At 44.0% G+C, this 26,588-nt stretch overlaps 1 protein-coding gene across 15 annotated transcripts in view; it reads right to left on the reverse strand.

The window, feature by feature from the left end:
- Window positions 1-11,260: 11,260 nt before the first annotated feature.
- prdm1a (PR domain containing 1a, with ZNF domain) overlaps window positions 11,261-26,588 on the reverse strand; it is a 93,074-nt gene continuing 77,746 nt past the window's right edge. For all 15 annotated transcript variants that reach the window (XM_041188827.1, XM_041188832.1, XM_041188835.1 and 12 more), the window contains 4 exons: window positions 26,493-26,564; window positions 17,750-18,864; window positions 16,848-16,976; window positions 11,261-13,331 (listed from right to left, as the gene is read on the reverse strand). In XM_041188827.1, coding sequence (XP_041044761.1) covers window positions 12,756-13,331; window positions 16,848-16,976; window positions 17,750-18,864; window positions 26,493-26,564 — 1,892 coding nt within the window. In that variant the 3' untranslated portion in view covers window positions 11,261-12,755. The remainder of the gene's footprint in view (window positions 13,332-16,847; window positions 16,977-17,749; window positions 18,865-26,492; window positions 26,565-26,588) is intronic.

Consider the following 26,588-nt stretch of genomic DNA (forward strand, 5'->3'; position numbering starts at 1 on the left):
AAATTAATGGAACAGGAAGTTGATAAATCTCCTGGACCTGATGATCCCCATGAATGTTGAAAGAGGTGGCTGTATATATAGTGGAGGCATTGGTGGACATCTTCCAAAATTCCATAAATTTTGGAATGGTTCCCTCAGATTGGAAGGTAGCAAATGTAGCCCTACTATTTAAGAAAGGGGAGAGAGAGAAAATGGGGAACTATAGAATTGTAGGCCTGACATCAGTAGTAGGGGAAATGATAGAGGCTATTATAAAAGATGTGATAACTACAAATTTAGAAAAGGGCATAGTCAATGTGGATTTATGAAAGGGAAATCATGTTTGACAAACCTGTTAAGAGTTTTCTGAGGGTAACTAGCAGAATGGGTGAGGGAGAACCAGTGGATGTGGTGTATTTGGATTTTCAGAAGGCTTTTGAGAGGTTAGGAATCAAAATTACAGCAGATGGGGTTGGGGGTAAAATACTGACATGGATTGAGGATTGGTTAATGGACAAAACACAGAGAGTAGGAATAAATGGGTCATTCTCATGTTGGCAGGCTGCGGCCACAAGGATCGTTGCTTGGGCCCCAGCTGTTCACAACATGTATCAATGATTTGGATGTGGGGATCAAATGTAATATTTCTAAGTTTGCCAATGTCACAAAACTTGGTGGGAATGTGTGTTGTGAGGAGGATGCAAAGAGGCTTCAGGAGGATTTAGACAGGCTAAGTGAGTGGGCAAGAACACGGCAAATGGAACATAATGGGGGAAAATGTGAAGTTATCCACTTTGGCAGGAAAAACAGAAATGCAGAGTATTTCTTAAATGTTGAGAGATTGTGTATTGTTGATGTCCAGAGGAACCTAGCTGTCCTTGTTCATAAGTCACTGAAAGCTAACATGCAGGTACAACAAGCATTTGGAAAGGCAAATGGTATGTTGGCCTTTATTGCAGGGGGATTTGAAAACAGGAGTAACGAAGAATTGCTGCAGTTGTATGGAGCCTTTGTAAGACTGCACCTGGAGTATTGTGTGCAGTTTTGGTCTCCTTACCAAAGGAAGGATATACTGGCCATAGAGGGAGTGTAATGAATGTTCACTAGACTGATTCCTGGGATGGTGGGATTGACCTATGAGGAGATATTGCGGAGACTGGGCCTGTATTCTCTAGAGTTTAGAAGAATGAGAGGTGGCCTCATGAGGTATACAAAATTCAGAAGGCATTTGATAAAGTGTTACATCAAAGGTTATTGCAAAAAATAAAAACTCATGGTGTGGGGGTGACATATTGATATGGATAGAAGATTGGCTAGAAGGAAACAGAGGGTAGGCATAAATGAGTCTTTTTCTGTTTGGCAAGATGTAGCGAATGGTGTGCATAAGGGATCGGTGCTGGAGCCTCAATGTTTTATAATTTATGTAAATAACTTGGATGAAGGGACTGAAGGAATGGTTGCTAAATTTGCTGATGACACAAAGATAGGAGGAAAGTAAATTGTGAAGCGGACACAAGGATGCTACAAAGAGACATAGATAGATTAAGTGAGTGGACAAAGATCTGGCAGATGGAACATAATGTGGGCAAACGTGAAATTGTCCATTTTGGCAGGAAAAATAAAAAAGAAGCATATTATCTAAATGGCGAGAGATTGCAGGGCTCTGAAGTACAGAGATATCTGGGTGTCCTAGTGCATAAATCACAAAAGGCTAGTATGCAGGTACAGCAAGTAATTAGGAAAGCAAATAGAATGTTATCTCCTTCAATCTCCTTCCATTATCAACACATGGGCGTGTTATGCTATTTAGTGTATTTCAACCACAGAGGCAAATGATGACCGGTTATGAAGTCATATATTTTGGGAGAATAAACAAGAAATGGGAATACACACTTTTGTTATTCTTTCACAGGTTGAGGGCATCCCTAGCTAGGCCAGCATTCATCGCTCACCCCTAATTGCACTTGAGAAGCTGGTGAGGAGCCTTCTTGAACTGCAGCAGTCCATGTGGTGTTGGTAAACCCCACAGTGCCCTCAGTGCTCTGAAGAAGAGTCATAAGGGCTCAAACCATTAACTCTGTTTTTTTCTCTTCACAGATGCTGTTAGACCTGCTGAGTTTTTACAGCATTTCTTTTTTTGATTCGGATTTCCAGCATCCACAGTACTTTGCTTTTACCACAGTGCTGTTGTGTGGCTTGGAGGGGAACTTGCAGGTGGTGGAGAGCCCATGAATCTGCTGCCCTTGTCCTTCCTGGTGGTAAAGGCTGTTGGTTTAGAAGCTGCTGTTGAAGGAGCCTTGCTGAGTTGCTGCAGCGCTTCTTGCACACACTGCTGTCACTGCGCATCAGAGGTAGTGGTGGAGGGAGTGAATATTCAAGGTGGTGGATGGGGTACCAATCAAGCGGGCTGCTTTGTCCTGGATGATATCGAGCTTCTTGAGTGTTTTTGGAGCTGCATCCATCCAGGCAAGTGGAGAGTATTCCAGCACACTACACTCCTGACTTGTGTCTTGTAGATGGTGGACAGGCTTTGGGGAGTCAGGAGGTGAGTTACTCTCTGCAGAATTTCCATCCTCTGACCTGCTTTTGTAGCCGCAGTATTTATGTGGCTAGTCCAGTTCAGTTTCTGCTCAATGGTAACCCCCCAGGATGTTGATAGTGGGGGATTCAGTGATGGTAATGCCATTGAATGTCAAGGGGAGATGGTTACATTCTGTCTTGTTGGAGATGGTCATTACCTGACACTTGTGTGGTGCGAATGTTACTTACCACTTGCCAGAAAAGCACAGCTGGAGCAAGAAGAGTTGATCCGACCCAATCCAGCAAAGAGTCATGGAGTCAATGGCCACTAGAAGCAAATTGAAAGCAGTGAAGCAAAGGTCAGTCAGCAGCAATGGGGTGCAATCCTGGGCAGTTTGGGAACAGGTGGGAACAGATTAGAGAAAGCTCAATGTAGAGCGAAACATTCTAAGCAGAGGAACAGAAAATTGATGTCACTAGGATAGACAGTCTGGAAGAAAATGCAGCCTTTGACAAAAGTGGCAATGACAGTGGAAGGAGTCCAGAGACCAATGGAGAAATGGGCTTCAGCCCAACAGAAAGTGGATTTCTGCCCAAGACCCAAGCACCAAGGTGAAACCTGTACTCACCTGTACTCACAGGAAGACATTGGATAGTGAACAAGAGCAAGCACAAGTCAAAGCTTGGGCCTGGGACCTTCCTAGTATGTAACATTTGTAACTCACAATACATTTAACCACTGAGCGATTAGAGGATTCCTCCCCCCACCACCCCACACCACCTCCCCCAACTACCCTAACCCTCCTTATTTTCCAGTTTATATTTTTGAGCGAACTTATTGTCCTTATCCTGACGAACAATGGCTATGTTAAGGAATTAAACAGTTTTCAAGTTTGAGCATCAAGTCTCAACCTCAACCATTTCCAAATGAGATATAAGATGGCTGGAGAGTCAAAACCTCACTGTACTCTGTCTCGTGGATGTATCTCAGTTTCAGAACAGCTTGTTTCATCTGTCATCCTTTTTCAATATCTACATTGACCATACTCTCTAACCAAAACTAGCCATTAATTTTACTGATGCTGCTAATAGTCAGCAGCAAGAACTGACCTTTGTCCCATTTAAGACCAAACATCAGCGGCAAAGGGGCAATATTAAGTTCCATGGTTCTGCATACTCCTCTTCCTGGACTGATGCTTTTAGGCCATCAGTCAGGTTCATCAGCTGGAGTACAGCTCTGTGAGTATCCTAATGGTCATTCTCCATGTATGATTCTAAACAATGAGGCCAGCCACTTGACTATAGAAGCATCAGAGTTGGACTAGATCCTGTTCATACTCGAGCAGTTTGCTGCTGAACTCATTGGAAAGTGACACAGTGTGCTAGCCCCGACTAATTTGCTTCAAATCCTTATCCTGAGGAATTGAGGTCAATTATAATAATCCCCACCACCACCCTGGGTGAGATCAGTTAAATGAGTCTGGAGATTATTAGTGCTCCAAGTCAGAAGATTTTGGGTGCACGCCCCACTCTTGGGACTTCAGTACAATATCTAGCCAATAAAAACAAATGAATAAACCTAATCTATTCTGCCATGTTTAGTGGATATCCGGTAGGTGAGCACTGCAACTTCATGTCCTTCGTGTACTTCAATGCTGAGTCTATCGGCAAGCTACTGTTATAGTGAAGCTTGTAGAGGACCAGGAGAACTCAGATACCAACTTCCTGATTTCAGCCTTTAACTGCACAAGAGCGGCTGCGGGCCAATTTACTCCCAAATAACACTGAATGCTGATTGCCTCACCATAGTTATTGTCACAAAATCCGTGCCCATATGTCAGATACCATGAAAAAAGCAAATGATGCACACTGTTTGTAACGTGATTCGTCAATGTCAGTTGTGATTTTTACCTTCACTTGTTAATATAATGATCAGAAGCTTCCTGGTGCCTTGGAGGTAGTTTTGTAGGCTGGGGGGCAGGGGGGGAGGTGCAGGAGTTGGTGAGACTGTGTGGAAATTTAGATTGTAGTGCTTTGAGTCGACTCTTTGTCTGCCTCCATGCCCTTTAGCAGGAGGGACAGAGGCTACTCACCTGGCAGGAGCAGTAGCCAATTAAGGAGACTAAAAGGGCAAATAGTCCCTATTTTTCCATTGCAATATGATGTTATGATAGGCAAATAGGCCCAAAGTTGTGTCAGCATCACAGCAACTCAGCAGCTGCACTAGGGAAGCCATTGTCTCCAGTAATTGTCAGACACGGCAGGGATGGTTCCTTGTAAAAGTAAAATACTGCGGATGCTGGAAATCTCAAATAAGAACAAAAGCTACTGGGAATATTCAGCAGGTCAGGCAGCACCTGTGGAGAGAGAAACAGAGTTTAACATTTCAGTTCAATGACCTTTCATCAGAACTGAAGAAAGTTAGAAATGTAACAGACTTTGGCCAATGAAAGGGGGAAAAGGGGGGATATTTGAACCATGAAACCTTTTGTCATTTAATCTCTTGCACCCGCCAACCTATCACAGACCCTCCCTTTGGTTCTTCTTCCCCCTCCCCCCCCCACTTTCACTTGCTCAAAACCTATAACATTTCTAACTTTCCTTAGTTTGACTGAAAGGTCATCAGCCAGAAACATTACCAATAAAGGGGTAATTACTCGCATAGATAGTGACTTGCCACTGAGGAATCTTCACTCATAAGACTTTTTAAAAAATTCCTTCATGGGATGTGGGTGTGGCTGACAAGGCCAGCATTTGTTGCCCATCGCTAAATGCTCTTGAGAAGGCTGATATAACAAATGTGGTTGGCATTGTGCCATCAGAAGCCGCCATGGCAACTGGGCTGCACGGACCAGTTTAATAAAGGGGGAACCTGGACATGGGCTCCACCTATTCACCATAGAGGAGCAGCATGGTCAGCAGCACATCTAGCCACAGGCAACATAAGAACATAACAAATAAGAGCAGGAGTAGACTGTACAGCCCATCAATCCTGCTCCGCCATTCAATATGATCATGGCTGATCTTCTGCCTTAACTCCACTTCCCCACCCACTCCCCAAATCTCTTGATTCCCTGAGAGGTACCAAATCTGTCTATCTCACCCTGAAATATATTCCATAATGGAGCATCCACACTCTGGGGTAGAGAATTCCAAAGGTTCACCACCCTGTGAGTGAAGAAATTTCTCCTCATCTCAGTCCTAAATGATTGGCCCTTTATTCTGAGATGTGCCCCCGTGTGCAGAGTGCAGCAGAGTGATTGGCTGTGGGGCAGGAGGCAGAGGAAGGTGCAACCTTCATCAGGGGGTATATCAGCAAAGCGTAACCTTTCTTGTCTCTCGGAGCAACAGTTCAGCAGAGAGCTGCACCTCTTGCAGCAAATGGTTGCACACATGTGTGCACCTTTGGATGAGGACCTCAGGCCTCAAGGAGAGGGTGGACATCGAATGAGCTTTCCATGAATGTGCCCAGTGAGCTCTAAGTTTTGCCTCAACGGCAGGGTTCCCTCTGGTACAGGGGGTAGTAGACTGCATCCATGTGACCATTAAGATGCCATAGGAGTCGCTGGGCACATTGGTGAATAGGGAGTGCTTCCACTTCCTCAACATTCAGCTCGTTTGCAACCACGAGATTTGTCGAAGAGTCGTGAATGAGAGGTTTCTCATCTGCACCTGCACCATGTAATACATCTCAGATCATTCATGGCAAGCTGCAGTTTTCATGCCTTCATAGTGGCTATGGTATGAATGCTTCAATTAGTCACAGGGGTCCAGGGCATGCAAGTCTCAGCACTGATGGGTCTTGTTATTCCTGAAGCATTGCAGTGCAACAGGCTGCTGTGCTTCCCAAACCTTTTAAGTGTGCCACCTGTGGATTCATGTGGTCAACTTCCCAGGACTTAACAGGTCATTGAACCACTGAATCTATGTCCTCCCTAGTACACCACAGCTGGACAGCTCCTGCACTATCTCCAGCCATACCTGCCTTGTCATGACAGCTGGCCTACCCAACCCCCCAAAACCCCCTCCTCGCTCCGGGAACAATATAGGCCTGCAAGTCCTCGCCAACTCCACCATGATCTCAAGAGCAGTGTCATAAGCCTTGGGGTTTCCCTTCTTTGCCAGCCATCCGTCCTGCTCCTCCCTCTCACACTCCAATCTCCACAGAGGCACTCTGTCCAAGTTCAGACTGCTGGGCATCCTTTAACTGGACTACTATCCTTAATCAGATTGTGAACCCAGAGGCCACCCATTAATTGTCCGCCTCCCGTAAGATTGCGCTTGGGGGTGGCGAGGGGTGGGGGAGAGGGAATGCAGGTGCCGACTTCAGACACCAAGGGAGTCAGGACCTGGAAATGGTCCCAATGCCAGAGATTTTTACAAGTCCTGAAGAATCCAGCCCATGTGAGCATGTTTATTGCAGTGAAATTCTGATACAAAACACCATGGAATGGGAGGATGTTAACTTGTGTTTGCTATTTCCTGATCATGAACGTCACTGAGTGACAGGCAGGTGCATCCGGGACAGGAAAAGTAAACAGGAGGAGAGTCATCCCAAGCTGCTTGCCTGCACGTCCCAACTGCAAGTTCCAGCGTGACAGAAATGTTGAACACAGTGTGGAACTGAGTCACACACATTGAGATGGTTCCAGGCTCGGCCTCTGCTTTCCCAGTGACTCGCAGTCGGTGTCAGTGTATGAAATCAGTGAGATAACCCCTCGCTCAATTGTGGGTGCAGGTGGAAAAGGGTGGGGTGGCGGAGGAAGAGGGTGGTCTGTCAGTGGACTCCTGGGGCAGAATTTTTTGCTTGACCCGCGGACACAGGACCGATCCCGATCGAGAGTGAAATAGCGCATGATGACGTCAGGCGAGTGTCTCAACGTCACCGCGCACTTGTGTGATGTTTCAGTCACCGGGCACGTGAGAGAGTCGGAAGTGTGCCCGCTGACAATTAAGAGGCCTATTAAGGCCATTAAGGTTGTAAATAACAGAGGCTTTTCATTGCCTGTCCAACATTATGGTTGGCAGACGGGTGAATTTGCCAGGCGGTCTTTGCATTTTCCAGGAAACCTCATCCACGGGCGGGATGAAGTTTCCGTTAATTAAATTTTAAAAAATGGACAGAATTTTCATCTTATCTATGTTCTAGTGAGTGATTCTGATGCGTGGGCATTTTTTTCCCTCAGATTTTGAAATGTTTTTATTCCATTTAAATTCTTCAGCTCCCTGAGGCAGCTGTCTGCCTTCAAGGAGCCTTCATTCTGCGCTCCCCTTTGGCTGCCCTCCTCCCATTCCCGCCCTGGCGGTGCTGACCCTTTCAGCATGCGTTTCACGCTGGCTGGCTTGCAACTTATATCTTCTCCTGTCTATCCTTTCTTGTTTTCACTTTTGTGAGCTGGACTGAACTCCTTTGTTGCTTTATTTTGCTACTCAATGAAGGCACTTGGAACAAACTTAGACGCGGTAATGTGTTTGGGTGGGGACATTTTCAGCGTCACCCAGTGTTGATTCGCTGTCACCCATCACACAAAGCTGAGAACGACCCCAGTGTGTGTGTGGTTGTCAGCTCAGGCAGCACCTTGGCACCTGCTATCCACACGAATTGCTGCTTGGTCAAGGTAAGGGGAGAGCCGTGAACACCTGTGGAACTATATCCCCACACGAGCTCCCCCATGTTCAGGAGAAGCTGGCTATCAGGGAGGAGGAGCAAGAAAGCAGCAATGATTTGTAACAGCGTTTTTGGTTGGAGGCGAACGGCGACTTTGCACCGTGACGTGCTCAGCTCTCTTTGCACAACATGGCAATGCTCACTGGCACGAAGTATATGAAGCAAAGAGCAGTGGCATCTAGTGCCTAAAGAGAGCTGGCATACAAGATATGTATGACTAGCTGGCATTGAAAAGGTGCAGCACAAATCCCGTCATTTCTGATTTTGGCTTAGAGATTCTTCCTTGAAAACTCTCGGCTCACTGGGTGTTTATCAGCTTGCCCTGTGGGCAGATATAAACAAATGTGCAGTAGCTGGAAGACTGGGTAGGGGTGGAATGGGAGGGTGTGGTGGGGGGAGGCGGGGGATGGTGGGTGTGGAGCAGGGGGAGAGCTATAAAATTGCCATGCTGCTGAGCTGGGAAATATCACTGTGGTATTAAACTACTTAGAAGTACAAATAATAAAGCAGCTAATTCAAACAACTACCCCATATTTCTTAGTGGATATTTAACACACATTTCACATGTACAGACATATACATGTAAACAAATATTCAGCAACATTAGTAGTTTTAGATATTTTTGTCTGTTGATCCGGCCACTCTGCTGCCACAACAGTAAAATTATTGCTGGGCATTAAGAAACACTTGCATTTATATAGCTCCTTTCACAGCTTCAGGACGTCTCAAAGCACTTTACAGGAGTAAATATGTTTTTGAAGTGTAGTCACTGTCGTAATGTAGGGGAATGCGACAACCAACTTGCGCACAGCAAGCTCCCACAAGCAGCAAAGATATAATAATTGGACCATAGAATAGTATCACACAGAAGGAGCCCATTTGGTCCATTGAGCCTGTGCTTGCTCTTTTGAAGAGCAATCCAGTAAATTCCACTCTGCCGCTCTTTCCCCATGTCTCTGCAATTACTTCTCCAGGTATTTATCTAACTCCTTTTAGAAAGCCATTGAATCTGTTTCCAGCACTCAGTCAGTGCGTGCATTCCAAATCCTAACCGCTCATTGCGTAAAATCATTTTTCCTCATGCCGCCTCTGGTTCTTTTGCCAATTCCCTTAAATCTGCGTCCTCTTGTTACTGGCCCTTTCAGCCACTGGGAACAGTTTATTTATTCTATCTAAACACTTGCTGATTTTAAGCACCTTTATAACATTGCCTCTTAGCTTTCTCTGCTCTAAGAGTAACCCCAGCTTCTCCAGTGTAATCCCTCATCCCCAGCAGCTTTCTAGTTAATTTCTTCTGTACCCTCTCCAGGGCAGTGTGGTGCCCAGAATTGGGCCCTACTCCAGCTGTGGCTGAATTGGTTTATTGTATACTTGCTGTCCAACTTCTTGGCTTTTGTAGATAGATAGAAACCAGGAGCATGAGAAGGCCATTCAGCCCCTCGAGCCTGCTCTGCCATTCATTATGATCATAGCTGATCATCCAACTCAATAGCCTGCTCCCGCTTTCTCCCCATATCCTTTGATAGAACTCAATGCTTCTATTTATACAGCTTTATATGCTTTAATAATTAGTTTTTTAAGCAGTCTGCCATCTTCAGAGCTCTGTACATAAACATCCCTCGTCTCCCTCTTTTGCACCTCCTTTCAAAGTGTAGAATTTAATATGTATGGCCTTTCTACTAAAACGTTGAATACATTTAAGGCTGGTATTCACAGATTTTTGGTTTCTTAGAGAATTAAGGGATGTGGAGAGCGGGCAGGAAAATGGAGCTGAAGCCCAAGATCAGCCATGATCGTATTGAATGGTGGAGCAGGCTCAACATGCCACTCCTGCTCCTATTTCTTGTGTTCCTGTATTACTTCGCATATTTTCTGGATGAAATTTTATCGGCCCTGTCTCCGTTCATTTCACCAGTCTTTCAGTGTCCTTTTGAAGTCTATCACTATCTTCCTCACTGTTCTACACTCCCCAAGTTTCATGTCATCAGCAAATTTAAAAATTATGCCTTCTTCCCTAAGGCCCAAACCATGACCAGATAATGTTTTTTTAATGGTCTTGTTCGCAGGATAAACATTGTCCAGGACATCAGGGAGAACTCCTTTGCTCGTCTTCAAATAATGCCTTGGGATTTTTTACTTCAGATACCAGACAGAGCCCTGGGAAGCTGACAGCAGAACCAGATGCTGAGGTCTTGTGCTTGAAATGGGCACCTCAACTGCAGGGACACTCCCAAAATAGAAGATCTTGTCAGCTGGTGATCTGAACCCCAATGGGAGATTGAAGACAAGCTGATGGAGTGAATTGGAACATAAAAAGGTGAATATCTATAGATCCCAGGAGTAAAGGTTGAAGTGGAAGCCCAGATTGTGCTGGAATTTGCCTCGTCTAATATAGAGCTGTGAAAATTACTCACAGGTAGCTTCCACCCATTCATTATGATTTAATGGACACATTATTATTGTGAAATAAAGAGGATATAAGTTCCTCCACTGGCTTAGCTGGTGAAGGCATCACCCAGTGTGTTACTGAAGCATAAGAACCAGGAAGATTCCAGGTTTAATTGGATAGCTTTTTCAAAGAGCAAGTATAGGCATGATGGGCCAAATGGTCTTCTTCTGCGCTGTTCGGCTAAGTTGGCTGATCACAGCCAGTAGAATTCCTGGGAACAGGAGAAGAAGGGGATCAAGAGATCCAGTCAGGGATCCTTCACACAGGTGGACTTTGGGCTTGGACCTGGTGCCCAGCCCCTCCATCTCCCCCATCTCCCCCCACACCCCCCTCCCCACCCCCCCATTCCTCTGGGACTGATTTGGGGAAGAATTGGAGACCTTCTTGTGGAGGCAGAGGACAGGAGGACAGGGCTGCCATGTACAAGCCAGCATCTTCAGGAAAAGAGGCCTGAATCTATATAGCAACTAATTGTGTCGCTCAGAGAGTCTCTAGTTCAATGACTTACGATGGGCAGAAGGGACATAAATTTGAGGAGTAAACTGAAAACCTCCAACACAAAATTACCTCAGAATCTCCCACCCTCACAGGAGGTACATGTACAAAGATTTTTTTTAAAAAGCAAAGTAGAAACGTCACTTGAATTAAGTGAGCATTTATATTTTAATTTACACTTTGACATGTTGCACATAAATAACATTATAAACCAGAATGTAAACATAAGATGAAGTTTCTCTAATAGAAATAAGCAAAAGCCCAAAGGCTCCAAAACACCTGGTTGCTTTGGTCAAAGAGGAAATTTAAATTAATATAAAATACAAACAAAATTTAAAAAAAATTAACCCCACTGTCAGCAAAGTTTCCAGACAGGTTTCTGCTACATTCACTGGAACTGAGTCCACAGCAGAGTCCAGTCGACACAAGGTACCGTGCAGCTGTTGCACAGAGTTCCTGGTTAAAAAATCAAAACCAAACACAACACAGAAGCATTACAGTTAAAAAGGAATAAAGTGTATCCAGTGATAAGAGTAGTGATGCTTCGGTTTGCATTAAACCAGTCAACACAAAAAAAAAACGCAAGCTCATTCCAGTTTCTTAAACCTCGCCCAAATTGTGCTGGTTACAGCTGCGAAGACCCTCTGGTCAGAACCTTCTTGTTTGAAAAACAGACAAGACCGCCTTTGATTTTAACTCGCGGTCCATGATTTAGAGTTTGTTTTTTTTTTGAATTTAAAAAAAAAATACACAAATATTGCTGCTACATTACCAGTAAGCAAGAAATAACAAATCTTATCCAGTTTACTTCCTTTATGCTCCCTGCACCACTGGACACACAATGAGGTAGCTGTTGTTCAGCTTTACAATCTCATCCACAATTCAGTGAAAACAGAAATACTGAGGAACAGGGCAGAGATAACGTATGTGTGTGAGAGAGAGAGAGAAAGGGAGGGAGAGAGAAAGGGAGGGAGAGGGTTGAGAGAGAGGGGAAGAGAGGGGAGGTAGGGGAGGTAGGGGAAGAGGGAAAGGAAGGATGGTGAGAGTGAAGGGAAAGAGAGAAGGTGAGAGCAAGCAAAATAAAAGGTTACAATAAGACACATGACTTAGCAATCTATAAAACTTCCTGCTTTGGCAATAAACCATATTGCAACAGTATTTTGCAAAACCATTTCAGAATGTTGCAATTTAAGTGACAGGTCTTTTCCTCTCCCTATTTGGATCTCGTTAACATTATAAGAATAAAAATGCAGTTTAAAGTATCTACAAAGAATGGCAACAGAGAAGATAAAAATAAAACATTTCAATATTTGATTACAATGATTAACTTGGTCATTGTAAACATCATTTCAGGTATTGCTTAACAATGTAAATTGTGTAATAAATTATTGACTATTCCTGGAAAAATAATTCTGCTTAAAATGATTGTCTTTAAGCTTTTTTTTTAATATAGGCTTGTCATAGTTCTGCCAAATACTTTCTTTAAGATGCCCTGAGTTGAATGGAGAGATGCCCTGCCTTGGCGGGACAGCTCTGAGGGAAAATCAGTCAGTCTATCCTGTAGCACTGCAGAAATCTATGTACATTTGAATGCTACAGGCACCTCGGCTCCCTAAGTCACAAACACATTGCATCTTTCTAGTCTCAAGGGTCAATGGGTTCAACTGTTTCCTGCTTGACTTTTATGGGCACAAGAGGTAGTGGGCTACCATGAGATGTTTTCAAGACTGGAGTTTCCAAGCTCTCGTACAGATTGCACCCAGGGGACAGGAGGTTGTTTCCCAGGTTCCTTTGAAAAGGGTTCTTTAAACTGGCCTCTTCCACCTCCCTCCTTAGCATGCTGAAGATCTGATTCTCAACGGCCGACTCCACCTCATCGCTGTGCCCCAGGTCGTCGAGCTTGTCTGCACTGTCACTGATGTCGAACTTGTTGATCTCCTCGTTGAAGCGATTCAGGTCCTCCAGGGACCGCCCGGCGCCGGGGGAAACAGGGCAGTTTCCTTTGAGGTGTGCCTTCAGGCTGCAGTGGTGAATGTAGGTCTTGTGGCACTGGAGGCATTTGTGAGGGCGCTCCCTGGTGTGCAGTCGTTTGTGCAGCTTGAGATGGACAAACTGTGTGAACTTTGCTGGGCATAGCTTGCACTGGTAAGGTTTCTCGCCCGAGTGTAACCGTAGATGGGTTTTCAGGTTGCTGGTACTGCTGAAGCGTTTGTGGCAAACCTATGCAGGGAAAATGAGAAAAGAAAGGACAATTCTCAGGAGCATGTCAAACTCATTTCCTCTAAATAAATAAAACTCAGCTTTTTATTAAACATAAAAGCAGAAACTGCTGGAAAAACTCAGCAGATCTGGTAGCATCTGTAGAGAGAGAAACAAAGTTAACATTTTGAGTCCGTATGGCTTCTTCAGAGCTAAAGGGAAGTAGAAATTTGATGGATTTTATACTGTTTAGGAGGAGGTGGAGCAAAATAGAAGGACAGAGATAGGTGGCAGCTATGGAGAGATTGACAAAGACGTCATGTACACAAGACAAAGGGAGTGAGTGTTAACAGTAGTATTAAGGACTAAAGAAGGTGCTGATAGTGGCATAAAGGTAAGATAGCAGAATGTGTTAATAGCAGAACAAGGGTCAGTGCTCTGTGAAAGCACAACATAGAAATAAGTGACAGACGGCCCTGTGGAGGTGGTGGGGGTGGCTGGGGAAAAGGGATTAAAAAGATGGAATAAATAAAAAAACAAATAAGCATTAAAAATTGGATAAAAAAGGGGGAAAGATGGAGGAGAGAGTTCATGGTCTGAGGTTGTTCAACTCAATGTTAAGTCCGGAAGGCCGTAAGGTGCCAAGTCAGAAGATGAGGTGCTGTTCCTCTAGTTTGCATTGGGCTTCACTGGAACATTGCAATAGGCCAAGGATGGATATGTAAGCATGAGAGCAGGATGGTGTGTTGAAATAGCAAGCGACAGGAAGGTCTGGGTCATGCTTGTGGACTGAGTGAAGGTGTTCCGCAAAACGGTCACCCAGTCTGTGTTTGGTCTCCCCAGTGTAGAGGAGACTACATTGGGATCAGCGAATACAGTAGACCAAATTGAAGGAGGCACAAGTGAATCACTGAAAGGAGTGTTTGGGGCCTTGGACAGTGAGGGGGCAGGGGGTAATGGAGCTGGTATTGCTTTTACCTTTATATTAAACACAATTATTGCTTACCATCTAGGGACTGTCACTTTACAGATTAAGTTCACTTCAAACAGATGACAGTTTTATGTCATCACACTCGGACATAAATAATTATGATGTAAGTTGCTCCCTGATTCGCTCAGCAGGTTTATTCGGTGAGTAGCGCAAATCCACAGAGCTGGTAAGTCCAATGTTTAATCTCCAGCTTGCAATTTTCTTTTATTCTTTCACAGGATGTGAGCATGGCTGGCTAGGCCAGTGTTTGTTGCCCATCCCGAAAAGCCCTTGAGAAGGTGTTGGTGAGCTGCCTTCTTGAATTGCTGCTCTCTAAGTGGTCTAGGTAGACCACAGTGCTGTCAGGGAGGGAGTTCCAGGATTTTAACCCAGTAACAGTGAAGGAATGGCGATATATTTCCAAGTCAGGATGGTGTGTGGCTTGGACAGGAACTTACAGGTGGTTATCTGCTGCCCTTGTCTTTCTAGGTGGTAGAGGTCACAGGTTTGGAAGGTGCTGTGAAAGGAGGCTTGGCGAGTTGCTGCTGTGCACCTGATAGATGGTACACACTGCTGCCACTGTTCGTCAGTGGTGGAGAGGGTGGATGTTTAGGTTGGTGGATGGGATGTCAATCAAGTTGGCTGCTTTGTCCTGGATGATGTCAAGCTTCTTGAGTGTTGTGGGAGCTGCGCTTATCCAGGCAAGTGGAGAGTATTCCATTACATTCCTGACTTGTGCCTTGTAGATAGTGGATGGACTTTGAGGAGTCTGGAGGTGAGTCATTAGTTTCCACTAGTTACTCAACTAGTGGAAACAATCCTTCACTATTTACCCTGTCAAAACCTTTCCTAATGTTCAAAGTCCCTGTTGGCCCTTAGCCCTCTCTGTTCCATATTTTAAAGCCTTTCTTAATATTTATAATCTGTTATTTGTGGTATCATTTTAGCAAATCTTTGCTGCTCCTTCACAGTTTAGGTTGGTGGATGGGATGTCAATCAAGCTGACTGCTTTGTCTTGGATGATGTCAAGCTTCTTGAGTGTTATTGAAGCTGCGCTCGTCCAGGCAAGTGGGGAATATTCCATCACACTCCTGACGTGTGCCTTGTGGATGGTGGACAGGCTTTGGGGAGTCAGGAAATTAGTTACTTGCCTCAGAATTCACAGTCTCTGACCTACTTTTATAGCAACAGTATTTATATGACTGGTCCAGTTCAGTTTCTGGTCAATGGTAACCCCCTCCCCCCCCAACAATGTTGACAGTAGAGGATTCAGTGATGGTAATGCCATTGAATGTCATGGGAAGATGGTTAGAGATTCTCTTGTTGGAGATGGTCATATCTGGCACATGGATGACATGAATATTACTTGCCAAGAATGTTACCTGCCACTTGATCAGCCCAAGCCTGAAAGTTGTCCAGGTTTTGCTGCATTTGGCTATGGAGTCAGGAATGATGCTGAACATTGTGCAATTAGTGAACATCCCCACCTCTGATCTCAAGATGGGGGGAAGATCATTGATGAAGCAGATGAAGATGGTCGGGTCTAGGACCATCAGCGGTGTCCTGGGTCTGAGGTGAGGTAGCTGTCTTCAGGAATGACAGTAGAAAGGCAGCAATTGGTCTAAGGTTCCCTGGTAGCAAGGGGGAACTGTCAGCCAAGGTTCCTACTTTCCTAATCCAGATTCCTTACTCTCTCTGGCAAGTGTGTGACTTTTCCCATGATCTGCCGACTCTCACTAACTAGTATCACACCTTACAAATGGACATTGGTTCAGACAACAGAGTATTAGGTTAAAACAAAAGATATTTCATATTCATATTTGCATAGAGCCTCATTTTCTCCCCAAGGCTACTGCTTTACAAAAGATCAGTAGTTCCATTATACCTCAGAATATTGGCTTAACTGAAAAACTACAGCTCTTATTCTTCATGCTGCTTCCCTGCAGGCACACCCATGGCTACTTACTATGTGTCCATTATTGCTTCATCACATCTTTGTCAGGGGCAAGATGAGACAAAAAGTGAATTAGAAACAATAACCATTGAGTGCAATGATTCAACCCTGAACTATAAAAGCCTTCAGTTTTAATCTCTATTCACCTGTTTTGTTTTCATGAAGTGATGACCTTCTGTGGGTGACTTGCGCCCTAATTATTACTAGGAACAGGAGCACAATCAATAGAGAGTGGGATGACCCTTTAGTACCCTTAAAGAGTCACAGACTTCATTGTCAGGAACGGTATGAATAGCAACCCCAGTGCGTTACAAAAGTGATTGAAAGTGCAAGGCAACAGATTAAACATTACAGGATTTCAAAAATGTGTGAAGTGCAACTAAGACACCATCGCATCTAGCACGTCAATGACCTATCAATGGTGTGAACTAAAAATAAACTTGAGCAGCTTCCCAACATTGCATTTTTTGCGCTACACACACTGCATCAAATTGGTAGAGCTCTAGAAAGATGGATATCGATTTACTGCACAGTAATCCTAAACATTTCAGCAAATGAATATTTTAGAATTTAAAAGGTTTTCTCGAGTACATTCAGAAAATCCTTTCCTCACCTGACATTCATGTGGCTTTTCTCCAGTATGAACTAGATAGTGCTTCTGTAGGTGTGCCAGCTGTGTGAAGCCTTTATTGCAGGTCTGACATTTAAAGGGTCTTTCCCCACTGTGTACTCTCAAGTGGACCTGGAAAGAAAGAGCAAGTTCTTCCTTTCACCATTTGATATCACAAAGCACATTTAGCACTTCCTGATTTAAGAAAAAGATCTTTTGCAAGAGTGTAGTCAGATAGAACCTCTGTCCAAGAAAACATCAAGGGTTGAAATTGGTCTACACCAGAACATAAACCTGGTTCAGAGCAAATCAGGGTGTGATTTTTCACTGCACGTGATCTTTCCACTGCTGTTCACAGAATGAGAGCTCAAACTCGATTTAGAGACTCATATCCTAATCTCATTATCACCTTAATTTGATTCAAAATTAAAAATATTGGCAATATTTTCCACATCAATGGAAAATATAAAAGCTGGTGCAGTGAAAAATGGACTGCTGATTTCCTAAGAGGTGGTTTTCATGCTGATTAGCCTAATTTCACCCCCTAAAGCTTTAATAGTAGTTCCATTGTTCTGTGCCTTACAATAACTATTACAAAGAGAAAGAAAGTAAAACAAAAATAGAGAAAAAGAGTTGAATTTATAAAGTGGCCTTCATTACCTCTGGACATCCTGAAGCTAATGAAATAGTTTGAAGTAACTAGAGGAAACGCAGCAACCAATTTGTGCACAGCAAGTTCACACAAACATCAATGAGATAATGAACAGTCATTTTTAATGGTAATGGTTGAGGGATAAATATTGGCCAGAACACTGTAGCATGCCAATTTACTTTCAAGATAGAAATCAGCTCAATATTTACTCAAAAGTTTTTTTTTGGTGAATAATCCTTAAACAAAAAAATACCTTGAGATTGGATAGCTGTCCAAAGGTCTTGTAGCAGACATTGCACTCATATTTGATCTTCCCATTCTGCTTCTTTAGGGGGTAGGGGAGTGTTTTGTAACCAGTGAGGTTTCGCTTTGGTTTGATGAGATTCATGGCTTCTTCACTGCTGCTGCTGCTGACCAGGCCAGCTGAGGTAGGTTTGGGTTGCATTAAATGTTCAGAATAGGAAGCAGCTGTACCAGCCGTTGGGGAGCCGTTGCCAGGGCTTGAAGGCCTATCCCTCAGACTAGCGGCGGAGCCTGCAATTGAAAAGGCACTGTTCCGTGCTGGTATGAGAAAGTCTTTCTGCTGCTCGGGGTGGAGAAGTCTCCGGGTTCCTTCGGGGGGTAATGCACTGGGAAGAACCGCCTGGTTGAACATGTGCTGGGACAGGCCACCGTTTCCTAGAAGGCTGTTGTAAAATGGGTACATTTTGGGGAGAAGGCCGAAGCTGCTCATGCCGTTCACACCACTGAGGCCAGTGAAGTTGTTCAAACCATTGCAGCCAACTGGGTAATGAGGTAACAAGAACCTGGAATACTGAGTGTTAACAGGATTATAGGAATGCAAGAAGGCTGGAGACAGGTGACTAGGGGCAGGGTAGGCTGTGAGAGAGCTCAGTTCTTCTCGGTTGTAGGGTCCACTCAAGTAAGGAAAGGCTTGTTTGTGTTCCTGAGTTAAAGGTGTCAGAGAGGAAATATGGGAGTCTGGGCTGCTGTGTGGCGTTGAGCTTTTCAAACTTTGGTCTGGGCTGCTTCTAGACGATGGACTGGAGGTGACTGAAGACTGGATTGGAGAGTGTTTGATGTAACTGTGCCTCTCGATCCCATAAACAGGACTGGGTTTCAGGTAGTCATCTGGAATGTGAGGCCTGACTGGGTATATGACACGAGGGTAGAAGATTCGTTCTGGGCTATGCTTTTTGTTGATCTCTTCCATTTCTTTTCCTGGAGCCATCAATGCTTGGATTGTTTGTACTTGGTTATTCTCCTTCATCATATTTTCCTCACCGCCATGATTTTTGTGCGTCACATTGTCATTCTTCACGATGCCGTCCAGCTCGCTCATGTATCTTTTATCCTTGACTCTTTGTTCTGTAGCAAGAGGAGGGAAAGGAAAGAAAAAAAAAAAAATCAGGAAATGAATTGTAAAAAAAAAACATTGCTCAGCATTTCACGTTTGTTTCAGTGTGTTTATAAAAAAAGGGAAGAGCATATAAATATCTATTAAAGGAATTGCGAGTCAAGCAACACTTTGGCTTAACAAACTGCATGATCAGGAAGTGGTGATTTTTTTTAATATACTGATGTTGTGCAATATCATTACCACCACACTTTCACTATCCTAGAAGCCTGAGACAAATGCCCTCAACATGTACATGCTTTAAAGACAGCAGTATAATGGGCCAACCCCGTGCCAAATCACGGCAGTCAGTTCATCTTTATTGTTGGAATGAACTACTTTCCAAAGACTGACAATCATCCCAGGGATCCCTAGCAGTAATGTATATCAATATGTTCAGATATCACCAGGAGGAAGGGCACAGCTCAGCCAGTCCATGTCCATCCACTGAACCCTGAGATGACGGGCCAGATTTTACCTAATGAAACAGGAAGCTTGGCAGACCCCTCTCATATAAATGGCCCCCGCATGCACTATTTTCATCCCAGGGAGGGAGGGTGGGGCAGGATCCAGTAGGGTCCACCAACACTGGAAGCAGTTTGGAACATAAGAACAAAGGAAATAGGAGCTGCTGGTTGGTTAGAAGGCCTGCTTCATTTCCCTCAAACTTCATTCCATTTGTATTAAAGGCTGTTAAGGCCTCTGGCCTTCAGCCACGCACCCCCTCATCCGTCCACTCTCCATGCCCTCTCTATGACCCCCATGCAACCTCCATGTCCTAATGTGACTCCATGCACCTCATGCCTTCCCGTGGCCTACATGCTCCCATGCCACCCCCATAACCTCCATGCCATCTCCATGCCCCAATGTCACCCCCATGCCCCCCTGCATATTCCACGCCCGCTCACCCAGTTTCACTATAGACCGATGAGCCATTTAATAACAATGGCAAGTGTTGAAATGCTCATGAAAAAACACCATTCAGAAATCTGCTTCGAAAAAACAGCCACTATTACAACCTTATAAAAGTGTCAATCAGACATTACTATAGTTTCAAAAGCGGAAGCTTTAACTCAATTCAATCATCTTAACCTTGTCCAAATAAACATACAGACATCGAAAAAAAAATCAAAGAAAAGGTAACTTATTACAACCTCATAAAGATGATAATCAAACCAAGAGACATGTTCCTTGAACCTGTGTAAAAAGACCCCCCATCCCCTGCTGAGCTAATTCTTAAATGAATTTTGGAGCTCAGCCAAGCATTTGTCATGAGGCCATCTGGAGAATTAGATGTCTGGACATCTGCTTATGTTGCTACTGTGAAGTGGCTGATTGGCTCTATAATGCATACTGGGTGAATGGGGGGGGGATGGAGGAAGCACGAAAGAGGTATGGAGCTGGCATGGGGGCATGCAGGGCAATGAGGGAGCATTGGTACCTTCCAAAAGGTTCCAAAATCCAGACTATGGTTCACAACTCCTCTGAGGGACCATGAACCACAAGGCCTCGAGAAGCTGGTCAGACTGTACAAACATTATGGGCAGGGTATGGGACACCTACCCCCACAATAGAACTGACAAGGCCGGGAGTGCTGATTCACAACCCACATCCTTATCCCGCGTCGGTGAAAATTGCCTACACCGTAAATGGTCACGGGAATCCCGGAATCGGGTCCTGCTTGCCATTTTTAAAGGCCTCCAAAGTTGGCCTTCACATTACCCTAGAACCTTCTTAATAAAAGGACTGTCCAGTTTTGTGAGGGTTTTTTTTTTTGCATTGCCCAGAACCAGATCAATAGCCAGAACACTTTACCCTGTAGATAGGCAATGAGTTGTATATTGAAGTGCTAATAATTGCAACCCCTTTACTGCAATATTATTGCAACATAACGTGGACACAATGGATCCCAATAAATTCATCTTATAGGGCAGTTTTCTGCCTGCTCGGTGGGCAGGCCACGCCCCTGCTCGCCGACGGCAAAACTCTGCCCATAGTCTGTCAGTGGGGTGGAGGTTAAGGTTTATAACAGAGGCCATTATCAGAATTTAACATTTTATTATCTGCCATGCCTCCTCCCTGAAGTAACTAGACTTTTAGTTACCTAACGAATATGGTCAATTGTCTGCCAAACCGTAAAGTCACATGCATAACCTTTAACTGATGAACTGATAATATGTAGATGCGCAGGCAAGAAAAAAGAAAAACAAACAGAGACAGAGAAAAAAAGGGAGGGGAGAAAAGAAAAAAAGAGAGGATTGGCAGGAGTGATAAAATGACAAAAGTGTTGATGGTGCAAGGACAAAAGGGGATGGTAATGGGATAAGAGGCCAAAGCTGGGTTAAAAGGAGTTGAAAATGGCAATAGCAGAATCATCACCCACAGCTGCCATCCAAAAAAATAACGGGGTTGTGATCATGTGAAATTGTTGAACTCAATGCTGAATCCAGAACGCTGTGCCTAATTGAAAGATGAGATGCTGTTCCATTGAGCTTCACTGGAACAGTGTCAGAGGTCAAGGACAGCGGGGCAGAGTGGGAATCGGGCAGAGAAGTAAGATGACAGGCGAGTGGAAGCTCAGGGCCTTGCCTGTGGGCTGATCAAAGCAATCACCCAATCTACATTTTGTCTCTCCAGTGTAGATAAGACCAAACCGTAAAGGAGTAGCTAAAATGATACCACAAACAACAGAGTATGAATATTAAGAAAGGCTTTAAAATATGGAACAGAGCGGGCTAAGGGCCAACAGGGACTTTGAACATTAGGAAAGGTTTTGACGGGGTAAATAGTGAAGGATTGTATCCACTAGTTGACTAACTAGTGGAAACTAATGACTCACCTCCAGACTTCTCAAAGTCCATCCACTATCTACAAGGCACAAGTCAGGAGTGTAATGGAATACTCTCCACTTGCCTGGATGAGTGCAGCTCCCACAACACTCAAGAAGCTTGATACCATCCAGGACAAAGCAGCCTGCTTTCTTTCCCTCCACCACCAAAGCACAGCAGCAGCAGTGTGTACCATCTACGAGATGCACTGCAGGAATTCACCAAGGCTCCTTAGACAGCACCTTCCAAACCCACGACCACAACCACCTAGAAGGGCAAGGGCAGCAGGTAGATGGGAACACCACCACCTGGAAGTTCCCCTCCAAGCCACTCACCATCCTGACTTGGAAATATATTGGCATTTCTTCACTGTCGCCGAGTCAAAACCCTGGAACTCCCTTCCTAACAGCACTGTGGGTGTACCTACACCGCAAGGACTGCAGTGGTCTGAGAAGGCAGCTCATCACCAACTTCTCAAGGGCAACTAGAGATGGGCAATAAATGCTGGCCCAGCCACAAACATCCCATGAATGAAAATAAATTGGCATTCATGGGGATTATCACCAGAAGAACGAAAGGGGGAATTAATAAGATCTTTTTTACATAGAGGGTTACTAGAACATACTCCAAGGCAGACTATATGATCATTTAAAAATGACTTGGTTAAGTATAGGAGCAAGGTGAATATAAAATGATATGGGGAAATAGGACCAGAGCAGATTAGTAATTAGGGGGCGGGGTGGTGTGATGATCTAAATTTCCATTTTCTGTGCTGTAGTTTCTGTGACTCTAAGCAATTAACTTCTCTGAAATGCAGCGGGGGTGGAGTGGCAAATGTTGCCTTAATCTGGTTTTGGTGCTGTTGGTTGGCCCTGTCTTTCCTTAAATATAGTCACAGGATTTTAATGTCCAGGTGACCCATCGATACGACAAGTGGAGCCTCATCCAGAAGGTGGCATTTCTAACAATGCAGCACTCCCTCAGAACTTCATGGAACTGAAGAGGTCGATCTAGGTGATATGCTTAAATCCTGTTGTGAAGTTTTTTAACAGCACAATCATCTGCCTCAGAGAGTGTGTTGCACTGAGCCAAGCTGACAGGAACAGACATCAGGGCCAACAAATCTGCCTCCTTCACATGAATCAAAAACTGATCAGGACTTTTCCAATGTTTTGATAAAGTCAGTATTCTGGGGGTAGTCAGTGGGGGTAGGGAGGTGGGGACTGCATGGGGAAGTAAATCTCTCCTGATAACTCAGCACATTTATCTTGTATGCAACTCATTCCAAAAAAGGAAGGACCGAAGGATTGAAATATTCATTTTCTGCCTCCCTACACCTTCAAGATAGCTCAAAGTGCTCTACAATCAATGGATACAGGGAAAGGGTAGGGGAATGAGACTACCTGAATTGCTATTGCAGAAACAAAAACAGAAAATGCTGGAAAAACTCAGCAGGTCTAGCAGCATCTGTGGAGAGAGAAACAGAGTTAACGTTTTGAGCCCATACGACGTCATACCGACTTGAAACGTTAACTCTGTTTCTCGCTCCACAGATGTTGCTCGACCTGCTGAGTTTTTCCAGCATTTTCCGATTTTTGTTTCAGATTTCCAGCATCCCCAATATTTTGCTTTTATGCTATTGCAGAGAGTTGGCTCGGCTATGACGGGCCGAATAGCCTCCTTCTGTGCTGCAATCTTTCTCTAATGATTAGCATTTTGAAATGCAGTCACTGTTATGCAGACAACTGAAGCTGCCAAGATGTGCACTTCAGGCAAGAGGCCCTAAACACTGCTGGACAGGTCTCATGGCCGTACAGTTAATGTGCCTTCACCAACCAGTTTGAGCAGACTAGCATTACACAACCATTTTTCTTTTTGTTGGATAAATTCCTAAACCGGGATGGAAAACAAGCAGCTCATTCCCTTGGTGTTTTCTTTCTGTACGGTGTTTACAGTCCTGGCAGTCCATTTCCATCAATACCAAACCTGTCACAATCACCTGTTTAAGTAAGGACGCATGTCCCAGCTGCCATTTAACTTGACATCCCGGAGCTGTCAGACAAAGTGCTTTTGGAAGCCAGGGATGAGTGTGCTTAAATTTCAGGCATAATGATGGACGACTGCTGTGCTATAGCAATCAATGCCTCTCTGCACTGCCAGTGCTAAACAAACAGCAGTGAGTGGACACTATAGGCAAGGTGCTGATAGTAAGCACAGATAGCACGATCTGGCTTCCTTGGGCCACTAGACAAAAATAAATAGAAGGTTATCAGGGAGATACCTATCTCTCAAATAGGGTTTGGCAGGCAGGAAGTTCAAGTAGTCATTGAACTTTTCCCAGTCACTGCACCGGAAAATAAACTGTCAGTGAACCCCACAGCGGGCCAACTGAGTGGGGGAAGGGGCTGGAGGAGAAAGAGCACAGATATATATAAAGATCTCTCTGTGACAAGATGGACTGTGGACGAGAGTCATGGCAATGTTTCTTGTCACCTAAAGCACCATGCCAGCAAGATGGAGGTTTTCTGCAGCTGTCCTTAAAGGCACATTCTTTTTGAAAAATCAGGTGCTAAACAAAGCATCACCACGATAAGTGATGGCAGAGTTCAGCTGTCCAGCCGTTCCTCCTCCGAGCATGCAGCACTTTCCATTCTTCAAAGATGCAGAAACAGTAAATTGGAGAATAGTGATAAATGCTGGAGTCTCTGGGCCATCAGTTATCAGGGCAACTTACTGCATCTCAATACAGAAGTGACAGACAAAAGGTTGGGAATGTTCTCAGCAGACACCCCCCCTCCACATTCTCTGTGAAGCAGACATTTTTGTCGGTCAATGTAACCTTTACAGTGCCACTCATTTTAGACACAGCATCTATTCTAAATGATTGCTCTGCTTCAATATCAAGTATGGCTCATTTTCCTCCTGATCTCCCACCCTCCCCACCAACTACCACACTCTATAGTCTGTCTGTCTGTCTCTCTCTCCAGATGATTAGGCAGCTTTCCTTTTGGTGTGTTTTAGGAGAAATAGAAGGCTGCAGGGTAAGAGAAATGCAGCACTCAAAGGGTTAAAATTTCAATTATAGAAAGTATAAGTTGGTCTAAAAGGCAATGCGCCTGTGGGCGGGGAATGCCTCTGACACGGAAGTACGGCTGCTGCACACATCGCACCATGTCTCTTAATTCTGCTGAATCACTTTTGATACTAAATTAAGGAATGACGGGGTGGGCCCCACACTCAGTTCTGAAGAACAAAATAAAAAGGCACATATTCAGAAGTAGAGCAGCCACAGGAGACTAGGTGCCAGTCGAGCAGATTACTCCAGCTTGTTTAACAAACAAGCACTCACTGAATGGAACGGTAATAAAAAGTACAAGTAACTCGTAAATAGGGACTGTTGCAATCCTGTTATCTGCAGTTAAACATTGGCTTTCGCCAGGGTTTTACACAACAGGCAGATGCCCTCATGCAGACGGTCCCTAAAGTTGCAGAGTGCAACAGCTGCTTTGGCACTTCCATCTTGGAAAGAAGCAGTAAATAAAAGTTTCCAATGTTACACTTATAGAAAAACAAAGTCATATCACTTTGCCGTCACTAGATTCAGCCTAATACATCTTGACCAATTCCTAGTGTTGTCTGGTATTATAAATACAAAGCCAGAAAGTGAGGGGTGTGTGGGGTGGGGGGAGGTGAGTGGTGAGTGTGGAGGAATTGGATAATGTAGAAATCAAACATTATTAATGTCTCAAATATTATCTCAGAAATCGGAAACCAATCACGAAAACACAGTTTAAAGCTGTGCATCAACAAGCAGGCGTTTGCTTGACAAATCTCCCAACAACTGATTTTTCAGAACCGTATTGACAAACTCCTTACAGACAAACTGTTTTTCACCCGCACACTGCCAGAGCATTATGTTTTACATTCAGCGAAAGCAGAATCACATTAAATTAGTTGCTTTTCAATGGCTATGTAGATAAGGTTAAGACAAAAACAGAAACTCTCAGTGAAATGGGTCTGAAAGATAACATGTTGCGCAGCTGAATAAATTTCTAATTGACTTGCGTGTGTGCCTGTTCTGCCATCAGCAGATTATTATGAAGACTGTGCCTTTGTGATAATAAGTGCTTTTAAAACTGCCGTCTTAACCCAATTTGTTCAAAAAAATTGTGACTTTTTTTGCTCGAAAAATTTTTTACAACTCTTACTGATCAGTTTGTAACCACAGCCAGAAATGTGTATTGAAGCAAAGAAATGAAACCCAGGAATGCTCTTAAAATACAAATGCTACATTCCTCTTAAGTGTTATAACTAAATGTACATAAATTATAATTACTTAGAGGCCAAGAGAGATAGAAAGGGTGCTACTGGACTAAAGAAGACAGGAAATAATCCCATTTCATGTATTAGCACTAATAGGATAATTTACACCACCTTAAATATCCTTGGGAATGAAATATATGGTGATCAAAGAGCAACTCACTGGCACATATTATAATAGTGAGAACTGAGGTACTAAACAGTTAAAAATGATTAAAAATTGAACAGAACAATTCTCCATACAAACTAATAAAACTAGGTATTCATTAAAGTTACCCTCACTCCCTGTTAAAACTGATAGGTAGACAGTGAAGGATACAACACTGGAGCGAGGCTTTTATATACCCAAAAAGAGTGTATCATTAATGGAAGGGAAAGTTCTTTAATAAACTTATCCTGAGCTCATTTTAGTTTTTTTCACCTTCCTCTCAAAATTTAAAACTTTCCCTTACCATCAGGCTGGCCTCTTGATCTGTGCTGCCACTTTCCCTGCAGTTCCTCCCTTCTAGGCAGGTTGACGCACCCTGGAGATTTGGAACAAAAGAAAT

This window comes from Carcharodon carcharias, chromosome 5 (assembly GCF_017639515.1).
Source record: "Carcharodon carcharias isolate sCarCar2 chromosome 5, sCarCar2.pri, whole genome shotgun sequence".
Taxonomy (NCBI): domain Eukaryota; kingdom Metazoa; phylum Chordata; class Chondrichthyes; order Lamniformes; family Lamnidae; genus Carcharodon; species Carcharodon carcharias.